The sequence below is a fragment of the Acinonyx jubatus genome, chromosome D1, assembly GCF_027475565.1.
Source record: "Acinonyx jubatus isolate Ajub_Pintada_27869175 chromosome D1, VMU_Ajub_asm_v1.0, whole genome shotgun sequence".
Classification (NCBI taxonomy): domain Eukaryota; kingdom Metazoa; phylum Chordata; class Mammalia; order Carnivora; family Felidae; genus Acinonyx; species Acinonyx jubatus.
The window spans coordinates 9,713,566-9,725,693 of NC_069390.1; the positions used below are offsets into that span (position 1 = coordinate 9,713,566).

The 12,128-nt window shown below is 62.6% G+C and overlaps 1 protein-coding gene across 6 annotated transcripts in view; it reads right to left on the bottom strand.

The window, feature by feature from the left end:
* Nucleotides 1–4,784: 4,784 nt before the first annotated feature.
* The window catches only part of DAGLA (diacylglycerol lipase alpha), a 62,588-nt gene continuing 55,244 nt past the window's right edge, over nucleotides 4,785–12,128 (bottom strand). For all 6 annotated transcript variants that reach the window (XM_053203072.1, XM_053203074.1, XM_053203075.1 and 3 more), the window contains 4 exons: nucleotides 11,887–12,083; nucleotides 11,021–11,150; nucleotides 10,286–10,473; nucleotides 4,785–8,388 (listed from right to left, as the gene is read on the bottom strand). In XM_053203072.1, coding sequence (XP_053059047.1) covers nucleotides 7,434–8,388; nucleotides 10,286–10,473; nucleotides 11,021–11,150; nucleotides 11,887–12,083 — 1,470 coding nt within the window. In that variant the 3' untranslated portion in view covers nucleotides 4,785–7,433. The remainder of the gene's footprint in view (nucleotides 8,389–10,285; nucleotides 10,474–11,020; nucleotides 11,151–11,886; nucleotides 12,084–12,128) is intronic.

Genomic DNA, 12,128 nt, shown 5'->3' on the forward strand with positions numbered 1-12,128 from the left:
GCCCGCCTCCGCGCTCGCCCCTCGCGCGGCCCTGGCCCGGCCCCCGCCCGCCCCCCGCGCCCCGCCCGCCGCGCCCTGCGCCCCCTGCCGGCCAGGCCCGCGCTGCAGCCCCGCGGCCGGGCGAGCCGCGGGGTCCTACCGGGGTTGGGGGGCTCGTGCGGGCCGGGCAGGGGCGGGGTGGGGGCCACGGCCACGCCCTGACCCGTAGTCCCCGCCCTCCCCTTGGGCAGGGGAGGGTAGCAGGATTCTGAACCTTAGTCTCAGAGCAAACCTCAGAAGGCACCCCCTTTCCTCCCCTTGCCCACCCCCACCTCAGCAAGAACACCAACCCACATCCGGTGAGCACTGTGTCAGACTCGCAGTCGGGATGTCACAGGTGTCAGTTACCTCGTTTGACCCTCTCAGGTGTCCCACCAAGGAGATACGGTTATGTGCCTTTTCCAGATGAGGAAACTGAGGCTCAGTGATGTTCAGGACTGTCGTAGGTAGCGCTGCCCTGTGTAACTTTTCCGTGACGATGGAAACGTTCCCTGCCTTGTCCAGCGTATGGAAGCCACTGGCCACATGTGGCTCCTGAGGGCTTGGAATGTGGCTAGGGAGGCTGAGGAACTGCCTTTTCCGCTTTATTTCATTTCAAGCAGGTCAGATTCGTTTTTGTTTTTGTTTTTAATGTTTATTTACTATTTTTGAGAGAGAGAGAGAGAGTGTGAGCGGGGGAGGGACAGAAAGAGAGGGAGACACAGAATCCGAAGCAGGCTCCGGGCTCTGGGCTGTCAGCACAAAGCCCGATGCCGGGCTCGAACTCATGAACTGTGAGATCTTGACCTGAGCCGAAGTCAGATGCTTAACCGACCGGAGCAAGGAGTTCAAATTTAAATGACCGTGTGTGGCTGCGGTGTTGGACAGCACAGATCTAAAGATTTCGAGGTAATTGGGGTCAAAGGCAGCATTCAGAGCCAGATCCTGGCTGACCTGGAACACGGCCTCTCAGTCACTGTTTCCCTGTGTGCTGGTGTGAGGCCCGAAGGTTCTACCTCCTAAACCGACCATCCCCGTCTCTCTGTCTCCACTTCAGGGGCACCTCCTCGTCTCTGTTCTGCCCAACTGCACTGCCTCTCCCCTCAGTGATGGGCTCCAGAACCTCCCAAACCACTCTTTTGGAAATGTAAATCAGATCATGTTGTTCCTTTGCCAAAATCAGTAGTTTCCCCTTGCGTTCAAAACAATAGCTAAACCTCTTGCCCTGGTTCCTGAGGCCTCGTACGATCTGCCCCAGCCTACACCACTGCCCTCAGCTCCTGCTCTTCTCTCCACCGAGGCCTCCTTGCCATCACTCAAACACGCCAGGCACGCCTCTGCCCTGCGTGCTGTTCCACCTGTCTATGATGCTTGTCCCCACATGACTGGTTCCTTCTCAGGAGTCAGGTCTTGGATCGGTCATCACATCTCTGACCACCTTACCTAAAGCAGCTCCCCCTACCTACCTTTCTTTCTCACCGTGTACAAGACTTTTATTTAGTTTTTGTGATTACCCTTCTTGCTGTAGATTGGAAGCTCTGTGAGGGTAAGAGATTTTTCTCACTCGGTCACCGCTCTAGCTCCAACGCCAAGAAACACTACCTGGGACACAGTGCGGGCTCTGTAAACGTACATGGAACGAATGTAGGATGATGGCGTCTTCCAACTGCGGAACACCTCTGACGCTTTGGAAGCCGAGAATTGTGGCATCTTGGACCCAGCCCATAGCCTCACGACGGAGTGGAGTTGCCCATAGCCTCCTGGGATCCTCAGATCCGGCAAGTCAGAGCTGGGAAACCGATCCCACCTGACCACCGTTTGACAGACAGAGGGACCCACCCCAGGGGGTAGGAGCACGGCCGGCAGTTGGAGACGCCAGCCCAGCCAGCTGAGCGCGCCCCACGCTGATGGCCCCCCAGACGAGCGTGGGGGGACACGAGCCGGGCTGCTCAGTGGGCATGGGCGTGGGAAACTGCTCCCACCCAGGCAGCCCTCCCCATCCTCGGGGGCCAGCCATGGGGGAGGGGCGGCCGGTGCCAGAGCCCCAGATGTGGCCCAGTCAGCAGGCCCGCGGTGGCCCACCGAGGAGGGTCAATGCCACGACAGTTCTGGGGCTGGGGGAGGGGGCGCCCAGGCCGGCGGACGCCTCACAATGAGGTTTTGTCCCTGCGGGGGCCGCTCTCCGAGCTGTTGCTCTTAGATATATAGAATGGGATCTTGCTGGAGGCCCCAGCTGTGTGTGCTGACCCGGACTCCCCCCGCAGGGGCCGGGCTGCGAAGGGGGGAGAGGGCCACACTGAGATGCCTATTCTTTTCCAGCTGATACACCCCAGAGGTTTTTCTCCCTCTGCAGCCTCCCTTAAGACAATTGTTATTCTCTGCCCTGCCCCCTCCCCCACCCGGTCAGGCCTGCCTGCGGACAAAGTAGGCACCCGCCTAAGCCATGTGATTTTTTAACATGAATTGATTTTAGGAGTCGCCCGGGGACCAGCTGGAAAGCCGGCTCCTTTCGAAGCCTCCACCTACCCACAGGTCCTTCCACCCTATTCCACGTGGCGCTGAAATGTCCACCGTCTGAGGGCCATCGTGGTGAGCTGAGCGTGGTCCTCGTATTGGTCCTCAAAGGAGTGGGATATGCACATGTCGTTCCCGCCACCCTGACGCCTCAAGTTGGGTTGTTAAGCCTCTGGGGGTAGCCTTGAAGCTGGATGGTGGGGGGGAGGGGGTGGGAGGTCGAGATTCCGGTTAATCCTGTGGGAGGTAGCCTGGCCCTACCGTCTCCCCTGGTTTCCACTATGCCAGTGAGCCCTCGTGGTTCCCATCTCTGGGCTGGGGGAGAGGAGGGGCTTAAGTCCCAGACTCCAGGGCTGAGCCGGAAGTCCATGCCGCCACCCCCAATCTCCATAATGAAGTTGGGGTCCAAGCCTGGCTGGGGCAGGGCGGTAGCTAGGGGCTGGTGAGGGAGCTCAAGGGAATCTTGCGTGACCGGGGCTTTGAGGGAGCCATCCATAGAGATGAATCCCCACCTGCCAAGCCGTTTTAACGAGTGAGCAACCGATTTTTCATCCCTGGCCCAGCAGACGCAGCTGATCCCTGCAGCCATCTCCGCCATCCTCCAAGGCCTGCCCTCCGGTCCTTGGAGGACTCATCTGTAAATCAGCCTATTATTCCCGCCTCACAGTGTGTAGGTGAAAAGCCCGGGGAGTGATCAATACATGTTGCTTTCCTCCACTCCAGCTTACTTCCCTCGGCCCTTGAGTGGCCGCAGGGCCGGCAGGAGGCAGCACTGGGGAGAGGGAGCTACAGACTTGAGGGGCACTGGAGTAACAGAGTAGCGGGGCCCCCGAGGCCAGCCCAGGAGCGGGGGGTGGGGGGGGGTGGGGGGGGTGGGGGGCGGGGACTCATCAGCTAGCCAGATGGCCAGGCCTCCCTACTGCAGGAGTCCTGATGGCCCCCATGGGCTCATACAGCCCTGGCATCTGCCCATTTTACAGAGGAAGAGAGGAAGGCCCAAGGTATGTGGGAATGTAGTGTCAGTGAGGCCGGGGGGTGAGAGAGGTCAGGGGAGCCCTGCAGGACGTTCGCTCTCCCACCTCCCTCCCAGCTGAGACAGAAGGGGCTGACCACAGGGCCTGAGTGGGGATGGGGGGCACAGCGCTGCCCCAGGCCTTCCCCATTCCATCCTCTGTGTGACCTTGGGCAAGTCACAGAACCTCTCTGGCCCTCTGTGTCTTCTGCTTCTGCACTAATTGGTAGGATAATTTGCAAACTCAGACTGTACAGTGGGAAGAGCCTCTGAAAACCACACAGGTGAGGGTGGAGGCCAGAGTCCTCAGCCAGGGGCCTGAATTCTGGTCGTAGATCTGTCCCCACAGCCTGAGTCACCTTAAGCACGACTTGGCCCTTATCACGCCTCAGCTTCCGCTTCTGTCCAAAGAGGCTGGGGTTGGAAGAAAGGCACTGCTCCATCACCTTCCCCCAAACTTCACCAAGTAGGGTCACTCTGGACTCCGGGGTGAGAGGGTGGGCAGTGTAGGAAAGGGAAGGTCAAGGTCAGGTCAGAGCTTGGCCAGGTCAGTGCCTGGGCCGCACTGTGCCATCGCCCTGCGACTGGCTGGAGGAACAGCGCCACCTGCCGTGTGGAGGAGGCAGGTCAGGCCTGGTGCCGGCGGGATGCCCCACTCACCCAGGCCCTGCAGCCGCTCCCCAGGCCTCAGTGTCCCCAGGATGGGCTGGGGTCCCTGGGGTTCCCTGAGTGCGCCTGGCTGGGTATTGTGCACCCTGCTGAGGAAGCACTCAGCAAAGATTTCCAGTGGCCCTTGCATTTCGGTGCTACCCTGCTGGTGGCGGGGGGGGGGGGGGGGGCGGGGGGGGGGTGTTGGAGTTAGTGGCATCCTCTCTCTGTTCTAGTTCTCAGTATCGGGTGGGGGTAAGGCGTGGGAACTGTCAGACCAGCCTGGTGCCCCACATGCCGGCTCTGTGGTCTCTTACCCTCTCTGAGCCCCAGACCCCTCAGGGAGGAGAAAGGGACTGCCGAGTCCCATCTTTCAAGGCCCTAATGGGGTCATGAACTCGGATCCCCTGGGAAGACTTTCACATGGGCAGGGCTCGACAAAGGTCTGCCCCCATTCGCGTGGGGCTTCGAGTGGCTTCTGTCCCTCCGAGTGTGGTCCTAGACCAGGGCATCGACAGCAGTGAGAGCCAGTCTCAGAGCCCCCCCCACCCCCATCCCCATCTGCTGGGAAGACAGCACTCAAGGCAGCGAGGGTGCTTCTACATCCAGTTTATACACAGCTCTATACAATATACAGAAACCTTTATATACAGATATATTTATAGAATAAGCTATATTAATTTGTCTCTCCTTTTTACAGCAATATTAGTTTGGATCTTTCATACAGTAAGTACAAAAAGTCATGGGGGATGGCACGTACAGTGCCTGAGTGTCTGTGGGGCCCAGCTGCTCGCTACCGATTGCATATGGAGGTCACCCAGGCCCCTGGGAGGACAGGCCCGCTCGAGGCTGGGAAAGCTTGTGCTGCAGTCTGGGGGACAGAGGGGGAGTGGGTCTGAGCCTAGCTGGGCTGAGGGGGGTGGCTCAGACCCCCCAAGTGCGGTGTCGGGAGGAGGGGAGAGATGTGCAGTAGGCCCATCCTGCAGGGGTGCGGTGGGGAGGGGGCGGGTTCGGGGTGGGCTGACCCTGGGGCCTCCAGGGCTGAGTCCGAGCCTGCCCCAGCCCCAAGTCTGTAACCTTTGTGTGGCTGCGGGCTTGGGGGTGGGGGGTCTGTCCCTGATGGCTCAGTCCTGGGCGTGGGTGGGGACCACGCCCCCTTAGAGGTCCCAGGGCCACCCTGGCAGAGGAGGAATTAAAAGACCAGACACCAAGTCTCTCCCTGCAATTGGCTGAGGTGCTTGTTGGAACTTTACTCTGATTTACGATTTGTTTTGTTGTTTTTTTTTTTTTAAACTCTAAGAGCTACTGATTCCATTTTGTTTCTGCGCTGGGCCCAGGCTATGCCAGCAGCGGGCCTGCAGCGGGGGGTGGGGGGGTGTGGGAGTGTCCTGGAGTCTTGGGTGAGGGTGGGTGTCAGAGAGGGAGGGAGGCCCAGCTCCCAGGTCTCTGTTTCCATCCGTCAGGGTGGGCAGGGGTCCTAGGGCAGTGTCCAGGCCAGTCCCAGCTGTGTGTGGGACCAGGGTCAGGACACAGGCCCCAGATACGAGTCATCATGAGATGAGGGTGTGGGGTGGGGGGTCTTGGTCAGGGGAATGCGTCTAGCAGCCCCAGAGAGGCCGTGGGGGGCCAGAGAGGGGGAGTATGCCTCCGAGGAGACGAAGGCACAAGCGGGCAGTCAGCGTCTGGGCACACATCGGTTTTCCAAACCGGGGATCAGAGCAGCAGGTAGGACACATCTGAGACCAAGCCCGTCCTGTGCACCGCACCCCCCCCCCCCCCCGCCCCGGGCACGGGCCCCCATCGCAGTCACTGGCTGTGTTCTTGGCAGGCTGGGAAAGTGGCAGGGCAGGTAGGGTGGGGCGGGGGCCCCAGCAGCCCCTTCCTCAGGAGCGCCACACACTCATGCACATGCACACACGCGCCACGCCAGCTCGGACCTTCCCCACTGGGCTTCTGGGGAAAGGCTGGCCTCCAGCTCCCTGTGGTTCCCCAACCCAGCAGGGAAGGAACCCCCCTCAGGTGTGGGCTGGGGAGGCCTCCAGTAACCCAGGACAGCCCCAGAGTCCCTGGCCCTCCTGCACCTCCTTTAGTCGGGTCCCACAATACCCTGCTCTTGGCCTTGCTTCCTGCCGACAGGACATTGATGGGGGGGTGGGGCAGGGAGTAGGGAAGAAAACCCCACTGCCAGGAAGGAGCTCAGGCCAGTGAAGAGGGTGGCTGGGGGGGGGGGGGGGTGGAGGCATGTCTGGTTTCAGATCCCAGGGCCTGAGGCTGCCTAGGTGTGGGGGCGAGGTGATATAAAGGAGCTACACGGAGCCCTCAAAGGAAGGGGGATTTGGGTGCCCTCCTTCTTCCCAGGGCACTGACTCTGCAGCCAGGGGTGGTCACACCTGTGCCCTCCACCCTTTGAGTGGCCAGGATCCCTGGGGGTAGAAGGCAAGCCAGGAACTAATGGGCAGACAGGGCAGGCCAGGGTGCCCAGGACCCACTGCCAGAGAGATCGGCATGAGGGGCACGGAGCAGAGAAGCGGCCGTCTTGATCCCACCCTCCTCCAGGCCCCTCCAGGCCCCTCCAGGCCCCTCCAGGCTCCATGGCTGCCTTGGGCTCTGTGGAGCCTGGCCTTCCTCCTTTCCCTGCTCAGAACACACGATGGGGGAGAGGGGGGCTTGCAAGCCCAGGAAACATCCCGAGCCCAGCCCAGCGGCTTCTGTAAACATACACAGCACTGCGGGCCACCTTGGTGTGGGGTCACCCCAGGGGGCTGGCCAGCAGGCACCAGATCTGGGGGGTGGCCAGGGCAGATGCCAGCCTGGACCACAGACGTGAATATGTGGGGAGAGGGCTGCTCTCCATCTGGGCCCTGGGAGAGCAGCCAGAGGGCAGTGATGGGGAGTCAGCATGCCCACTGCCGGTCCTGGAATAGGGGGTGCCGGGATGCCCTGTGGGGGACAGGCAGGCCGAGAGGGCAGAGCGCTGCCCTGCCCACCGGGCCGGCTGCCCCAGGCTCCCCCCTGCATCACACCCCTCGCCAATCTGGAGGACCCAGATCCCAGCCGCCTGGTGGTCCTAAGCTGAGGTAGGGACGTGGACCCCCAGCTCAGCAGCAGTGTCCCGTGCCTGAGGCTAAACCGGCCCCTGGGGGCCTCTCCTCAAAGCGGCCTGGCCCTGGGGGCAGCCACCAGGAGCCCGGGGGGCCACCTACTCTGGCCTGGGCCTCAGCCGGCAGCCACGCCTGGGGTGCTAGCGAGCCGAGATGACCAGGTCGTCCTGCTTGGCGGGGCTGGCCCCTCGGCCGGTGGGGGTAGAAGTCCGGATCTTGTCCACTGCCAGGCACTCCTGGCTGCTGAGACCCGTGGGCGACAGGTCCATGGGCTCCCCCGAGGAGCTGAGAGGGAAAGAGGGCGAGAGTGAGATGCCCGAGGAGGGGTCAGCCGAGCCGGCAAACAGCCTCGGGGGCTTGGGCACCAGGTTGGGCTCGAACTGGGCGCGGAGCAGGATCTCTTGCTGGCTGGGGGACTTGGGGCCCTCGGCGTAGTCGCTGGTGGGGCTCTCGGGCACCACCATGCAGTAGAGGTCCTGGAAGGAGCTGCTCTTACTGTCCAGGTTGAAGAGGCTGTCGATGAACTCGGCGAACTCCAGCACCTGAGGGCTGGGCGAGTCCCCCAGGCGCCCGTTGTGCAGCGCGAGCTCGGCCCCCGGGGCCACCCCGCCGCCGTCGCCCCCCTCCTCCTCCTCGTTGGCCGCCGCGCTGGGGGGCCGCTCCGGGGTGACGCCCCCGCTGCCCAGGGCCGCCTCCAGGGGCTGCGTGTCCTGGGAGTGCTTGGACAGGCTGTCGGCCGCCAGCAGCTCGGTGCGCGAGCTCAGGGACGGGTTCTCCTCCGGGATGGCGGGGTCGATGTAGAAGAGGTGGCCCTCGTCGCGCTCCAGCACGGCGTGGAGGCTGGGTGAACCGCGGATGCTGCGGAAGCCTGATGAGCGGCGCGAGTCGAAGCTGTACAGCGACTCGGTGTCTGAGAGGCTCTCCATGGTGGCCAGCGGCGCCCGCCGGGCCTGCAGCTCCGCCGCCAGCCGCTCCTGGGTGGACAGCAGCAGCAGCTCCACGGGGTCCTGGCGGGCCGCTGCGGCCGCGGCCACCGGGGACAGCAGCCGCCCCTCGGAGAAGCCCTCCAGGCTCACCTCGGACTGGGACTTGCTCCTACAGAGGGGAGGGCGGGGCAGGGAGGGGCGTGAGAGTCAGGAGGGGCAGAGACTCCTCCCACTCGCTCCGGGCGGGAGGGAACTCGGGGAGGAGAGGAGGGGAGAGTCAATTTCGCGGTTGTTGAACGGCCCGGGGCAGGGACCCTTATTTTTTTTCAAGTTCTTTTTTATTTATTTCTTAAAAGGGCTTTTTAAAAGTTTATTTTGAGAGCGAGCGAGAGAGCGCACAAGGAGGTGAGGGGCAGAAGGAAGGAGAGACACAATCCCAAGCAAGGAGCCGGATGTGGGGTTTAAACTCAAGAACCCAACCGCGAGATCATGACCTGAGCCTTGATCAAGAGTCCGACCCTTAACCTACTGAGCCGCCCAGGCGCCCCAGGGACCCTTACTTACTTATTTATTTATGTTCATTTATTTTGACAGAGCGAGTGAGCAGAGGCAGGGCAGGGGAGGGAGAGAGAGAGAGAGAGAGAGAGAGAGAGAGAGAGACGGAGAAGAGGAAACAGAGGATCCGAAGCAGGCTCCACACTGTCAGCTCAGGGCCTGATGTGGGCCTAGAACTCACAAACCGTGAGATCATGACCCGAGCCGAAATCAAGAGTCTGAGGCTTAATCGACTGAAACACCCAGGCGCCCCAGGGACCGTTGTTTTTTAAAAACAACTCCTGTTTGGCTAATGCTGTGGGTAGGGAGCCCTGAAGGCCTAAGGCCCCCGCTGGGAGCACTGCTGGGGCACCTTGTACCTGTGGGTAGCCTGAGACTCAGAGAGACTGGCTGCCCCAGGTCACTCATGAGGCAATGGTGGGAGGGGGAAGAGGGAAGGGGGGAGGGGGAAGGGGGAAGGGGGAAGAGCACTGCCCAGAGCTGCCCCCACAGATTCTCAGACCCTCAGCACCAGCACCACCCTTCCCCACCCCCCTATCCCCCCCCACCTCTCCCAGGACTGTGATCACTTTCTTCCTCACACTGGGGTTCCTCCAGCCTCTGCCATGGGTTGGAGCCCTCTGCGGAAGGGACTGGACCAGGCAGTGGGGGGGCGGGAGCGGGGGGGGGGGGGGCGGGCGGTGATGCTGCCGCTGCTGCGAGGGGACACTGGCTCCCTCATGTAGTCATGTAGTTGTCACAAGAAATGCACAAATGGGAGAGCGAGAGCCGTCCAGGTGTCCCCGCCAAGGGCCAGGAAGCAGCGACCACCCTTCTGAGCAGCCTCCTGGCCAAATCTGTAACCTGGGCGGGCAGGGTCCCAGAGAGCCAGGAAGACTCCCACCCGCCAGGAGCCACCGTGTAAGAGCCACCCCCTGGTAAGAGTGTGCGTGAATACGGAGTGTGGGTGGGCCTGGGAGCATGCATGCACGGCTCTGGGTTCTGTGTACGGCAGGCACACCAAGCGTCTGTATGTCAGCTACCCCAAACCTGTCTCCGTGGTTCGGTCTGGGCACAGGTGCACTCACGCATTCACGTGCACGGCTGCCTGTCCTGGCGTGGGCTCTCTGTGCACTTAGAGCTATTTGTGAACACGTATGCACACGTGTCCGCTTCAACACAAACACATATGTATGCACGTATGTAAGTGCACAGGTATCCATCTGTTTGGGACCAGATGGCCACGAGCGAACCTGTGTGCTTGTGGCCGTGTGTCTGTGCGTCCCTAGACGGCCACTATCCCACGCGGGCTTCAGTGATGGCAGGCTTGGGGGCAGTGGGAGCTGATCGGGAGACCCTGAGCAGAGGGGATCGAGATCGAGTTCTCCTGTGCACGTGCACAGAGCTCCGTGAACACGTGGGCCCAGTACGTGCACAGAGTACAGACGCGCACAGACATTCGTGCTCTGGGACACACTGTGGCACCTGTAGCGGCCTCTGGGGTGGGCTGGGGCTGGGCGCCTGGGGCTCACCTGACGCTGCTATTTCGGTGGTCTGCGGTGGGCAGCTCTAGGGCGAGGCCGGCGGGCACGGGTGGCCCTGTGGGCAGCGGCTGCTGCTGGAAGATCAGCTCGGGAGTCAGGTCCACCTCAGTGGGGCTCACCATGACCTTAGCAGCAGAGAGCAGGGCCGTCTTTCCCTTGTTGTAGTTCTCCAGCACCTGGGGATGGGTCGGGCAAGCTGGTGGTGGTGGTGGTGGTGGCAGAGGAGTGACAATCACATGGGGGGGGGGGGGCGGGGCAGCAGGCCAGGCTTCTCAGGCCAGAGCCTCGTGGGGTGATCCGGGCCCCGCTCCTGTCCCCCCACCCCAGGTCCCTTCTCCACCAGGAAGGCCTGCCCCACAGATGGGCCAGGCTGGGGTTTCCCTTCCCTATGGTCAGCCTTTCCGCGGTCAGGTGATGGCTGAGGGTGCCTGTGGGTGGTGGTGCACCTGTCAAGTGCCAGGTGGCCTCCAGGCCCTCTAAGCTCAGCCCGCCTCGGGGACAGGTCCCTGGGAATCTCCTAAGCTCCCCACTACAGGGCTCCCCACTACAGGCCCCACCATGTGGCGATGTGGACCACGGAGGTGTGGGGGCCAGAACACGAGCTCTGGTTCACTCCTCTGAGAGTCCGCACCCTTGCTCATAACATGGGGACGGAGACAGGCCAGCAAAGTGCTGTGGGTGCTGAGGTGACGTCACTGCCCGGGGCCGCGCAGGGTCTCTAACCTTGTTGAGCCCCTCCATGACCACATAGGGGAGGTGCTCATGCAGCATGGCCGGCGAGATGATCACCTCGTTGAAGGCCTTGTTGTCACCCCAGATGGCAAAGTATGTGGGCTCCTCCTGCTCACAGCAGCTGGGGACACAGGCGCCGGAGGGAAGCTGAGTGGGGGTGACTCCCTGGCCGAGGCCCCCAGGTCCCCGGGCCCCCTGCTCTCGCCTCACCCTGAGCCCCCACCCCACCCCCACCCCCACCCCAGCCAGGAACCGTTTGTGCCAAATGGGCCTCAGCCGCTGTCCCTACACAGCCTACTACCCGCTCGTGGCCTGGGTCACACCTGCCCCAATCCTGGGCAGGAGGGGTCGCTGGGAGGGAGGATCCAGGCCCGACCCTCTGACAGCACGAAGTAAGAGAGATCGATGTGTAGCTTGTCCACCTTCGCACTCCCCCCGCCCCCCCCCCCCCCCCCCCCCCCCCCGGCCCCGGCCCGCCCCTGTCACAACCGCTGCCGTCTAATCCCGGAGGGGATGCCAAGTGACACCTGAGGTGTGAGCTGGCCGGGGCCTCAGGGTGACCCCTCCAGGGCTTCCGCTTTTACATGGCCCCTAAGTGGGAAGAGCTACTCAGGAACAAAGTCTGAGACGGCTGAGGGAGGAGCCTGGAGCCCCGCTCTGGACTTTTCTTCCGTTCCCAGCGCCCCAGGATAGGGCAACCCCTGCAGTGAGCATCCCGGGCCAGTGTCTCCCAGCCTCTGCCCACCACCCCCGCCCCGTCCCGTTCCGAGGGGTGACGAAGCAAGGCCAGCCCAGTCCCCCACCCCCCTGGCCGCTGCCTCCCCCACAGCTGACCGGGGTCGCGGGCAGCACCCTACCAGCACTGCTCTGCTGGGTGGTTGTGGACCACGTGGATGATGCGGCCGGGTGGGTAGAGAGGGGTGCTGGCTGACAGGGCGATGGTCAGGTCGCTGGGGTGGGTCCAGAGCCGCGTGCTGGCCAGCGTGGCCACCTCCACCTCCTCAGGCAGCTCCGACTTGGGGATACATTTGGTGGCCCCCACAATAATTCGCCACTGTGCGGGGCAGGGGGGAGATGGGGAGAGAGCTGAGCAGGGCTG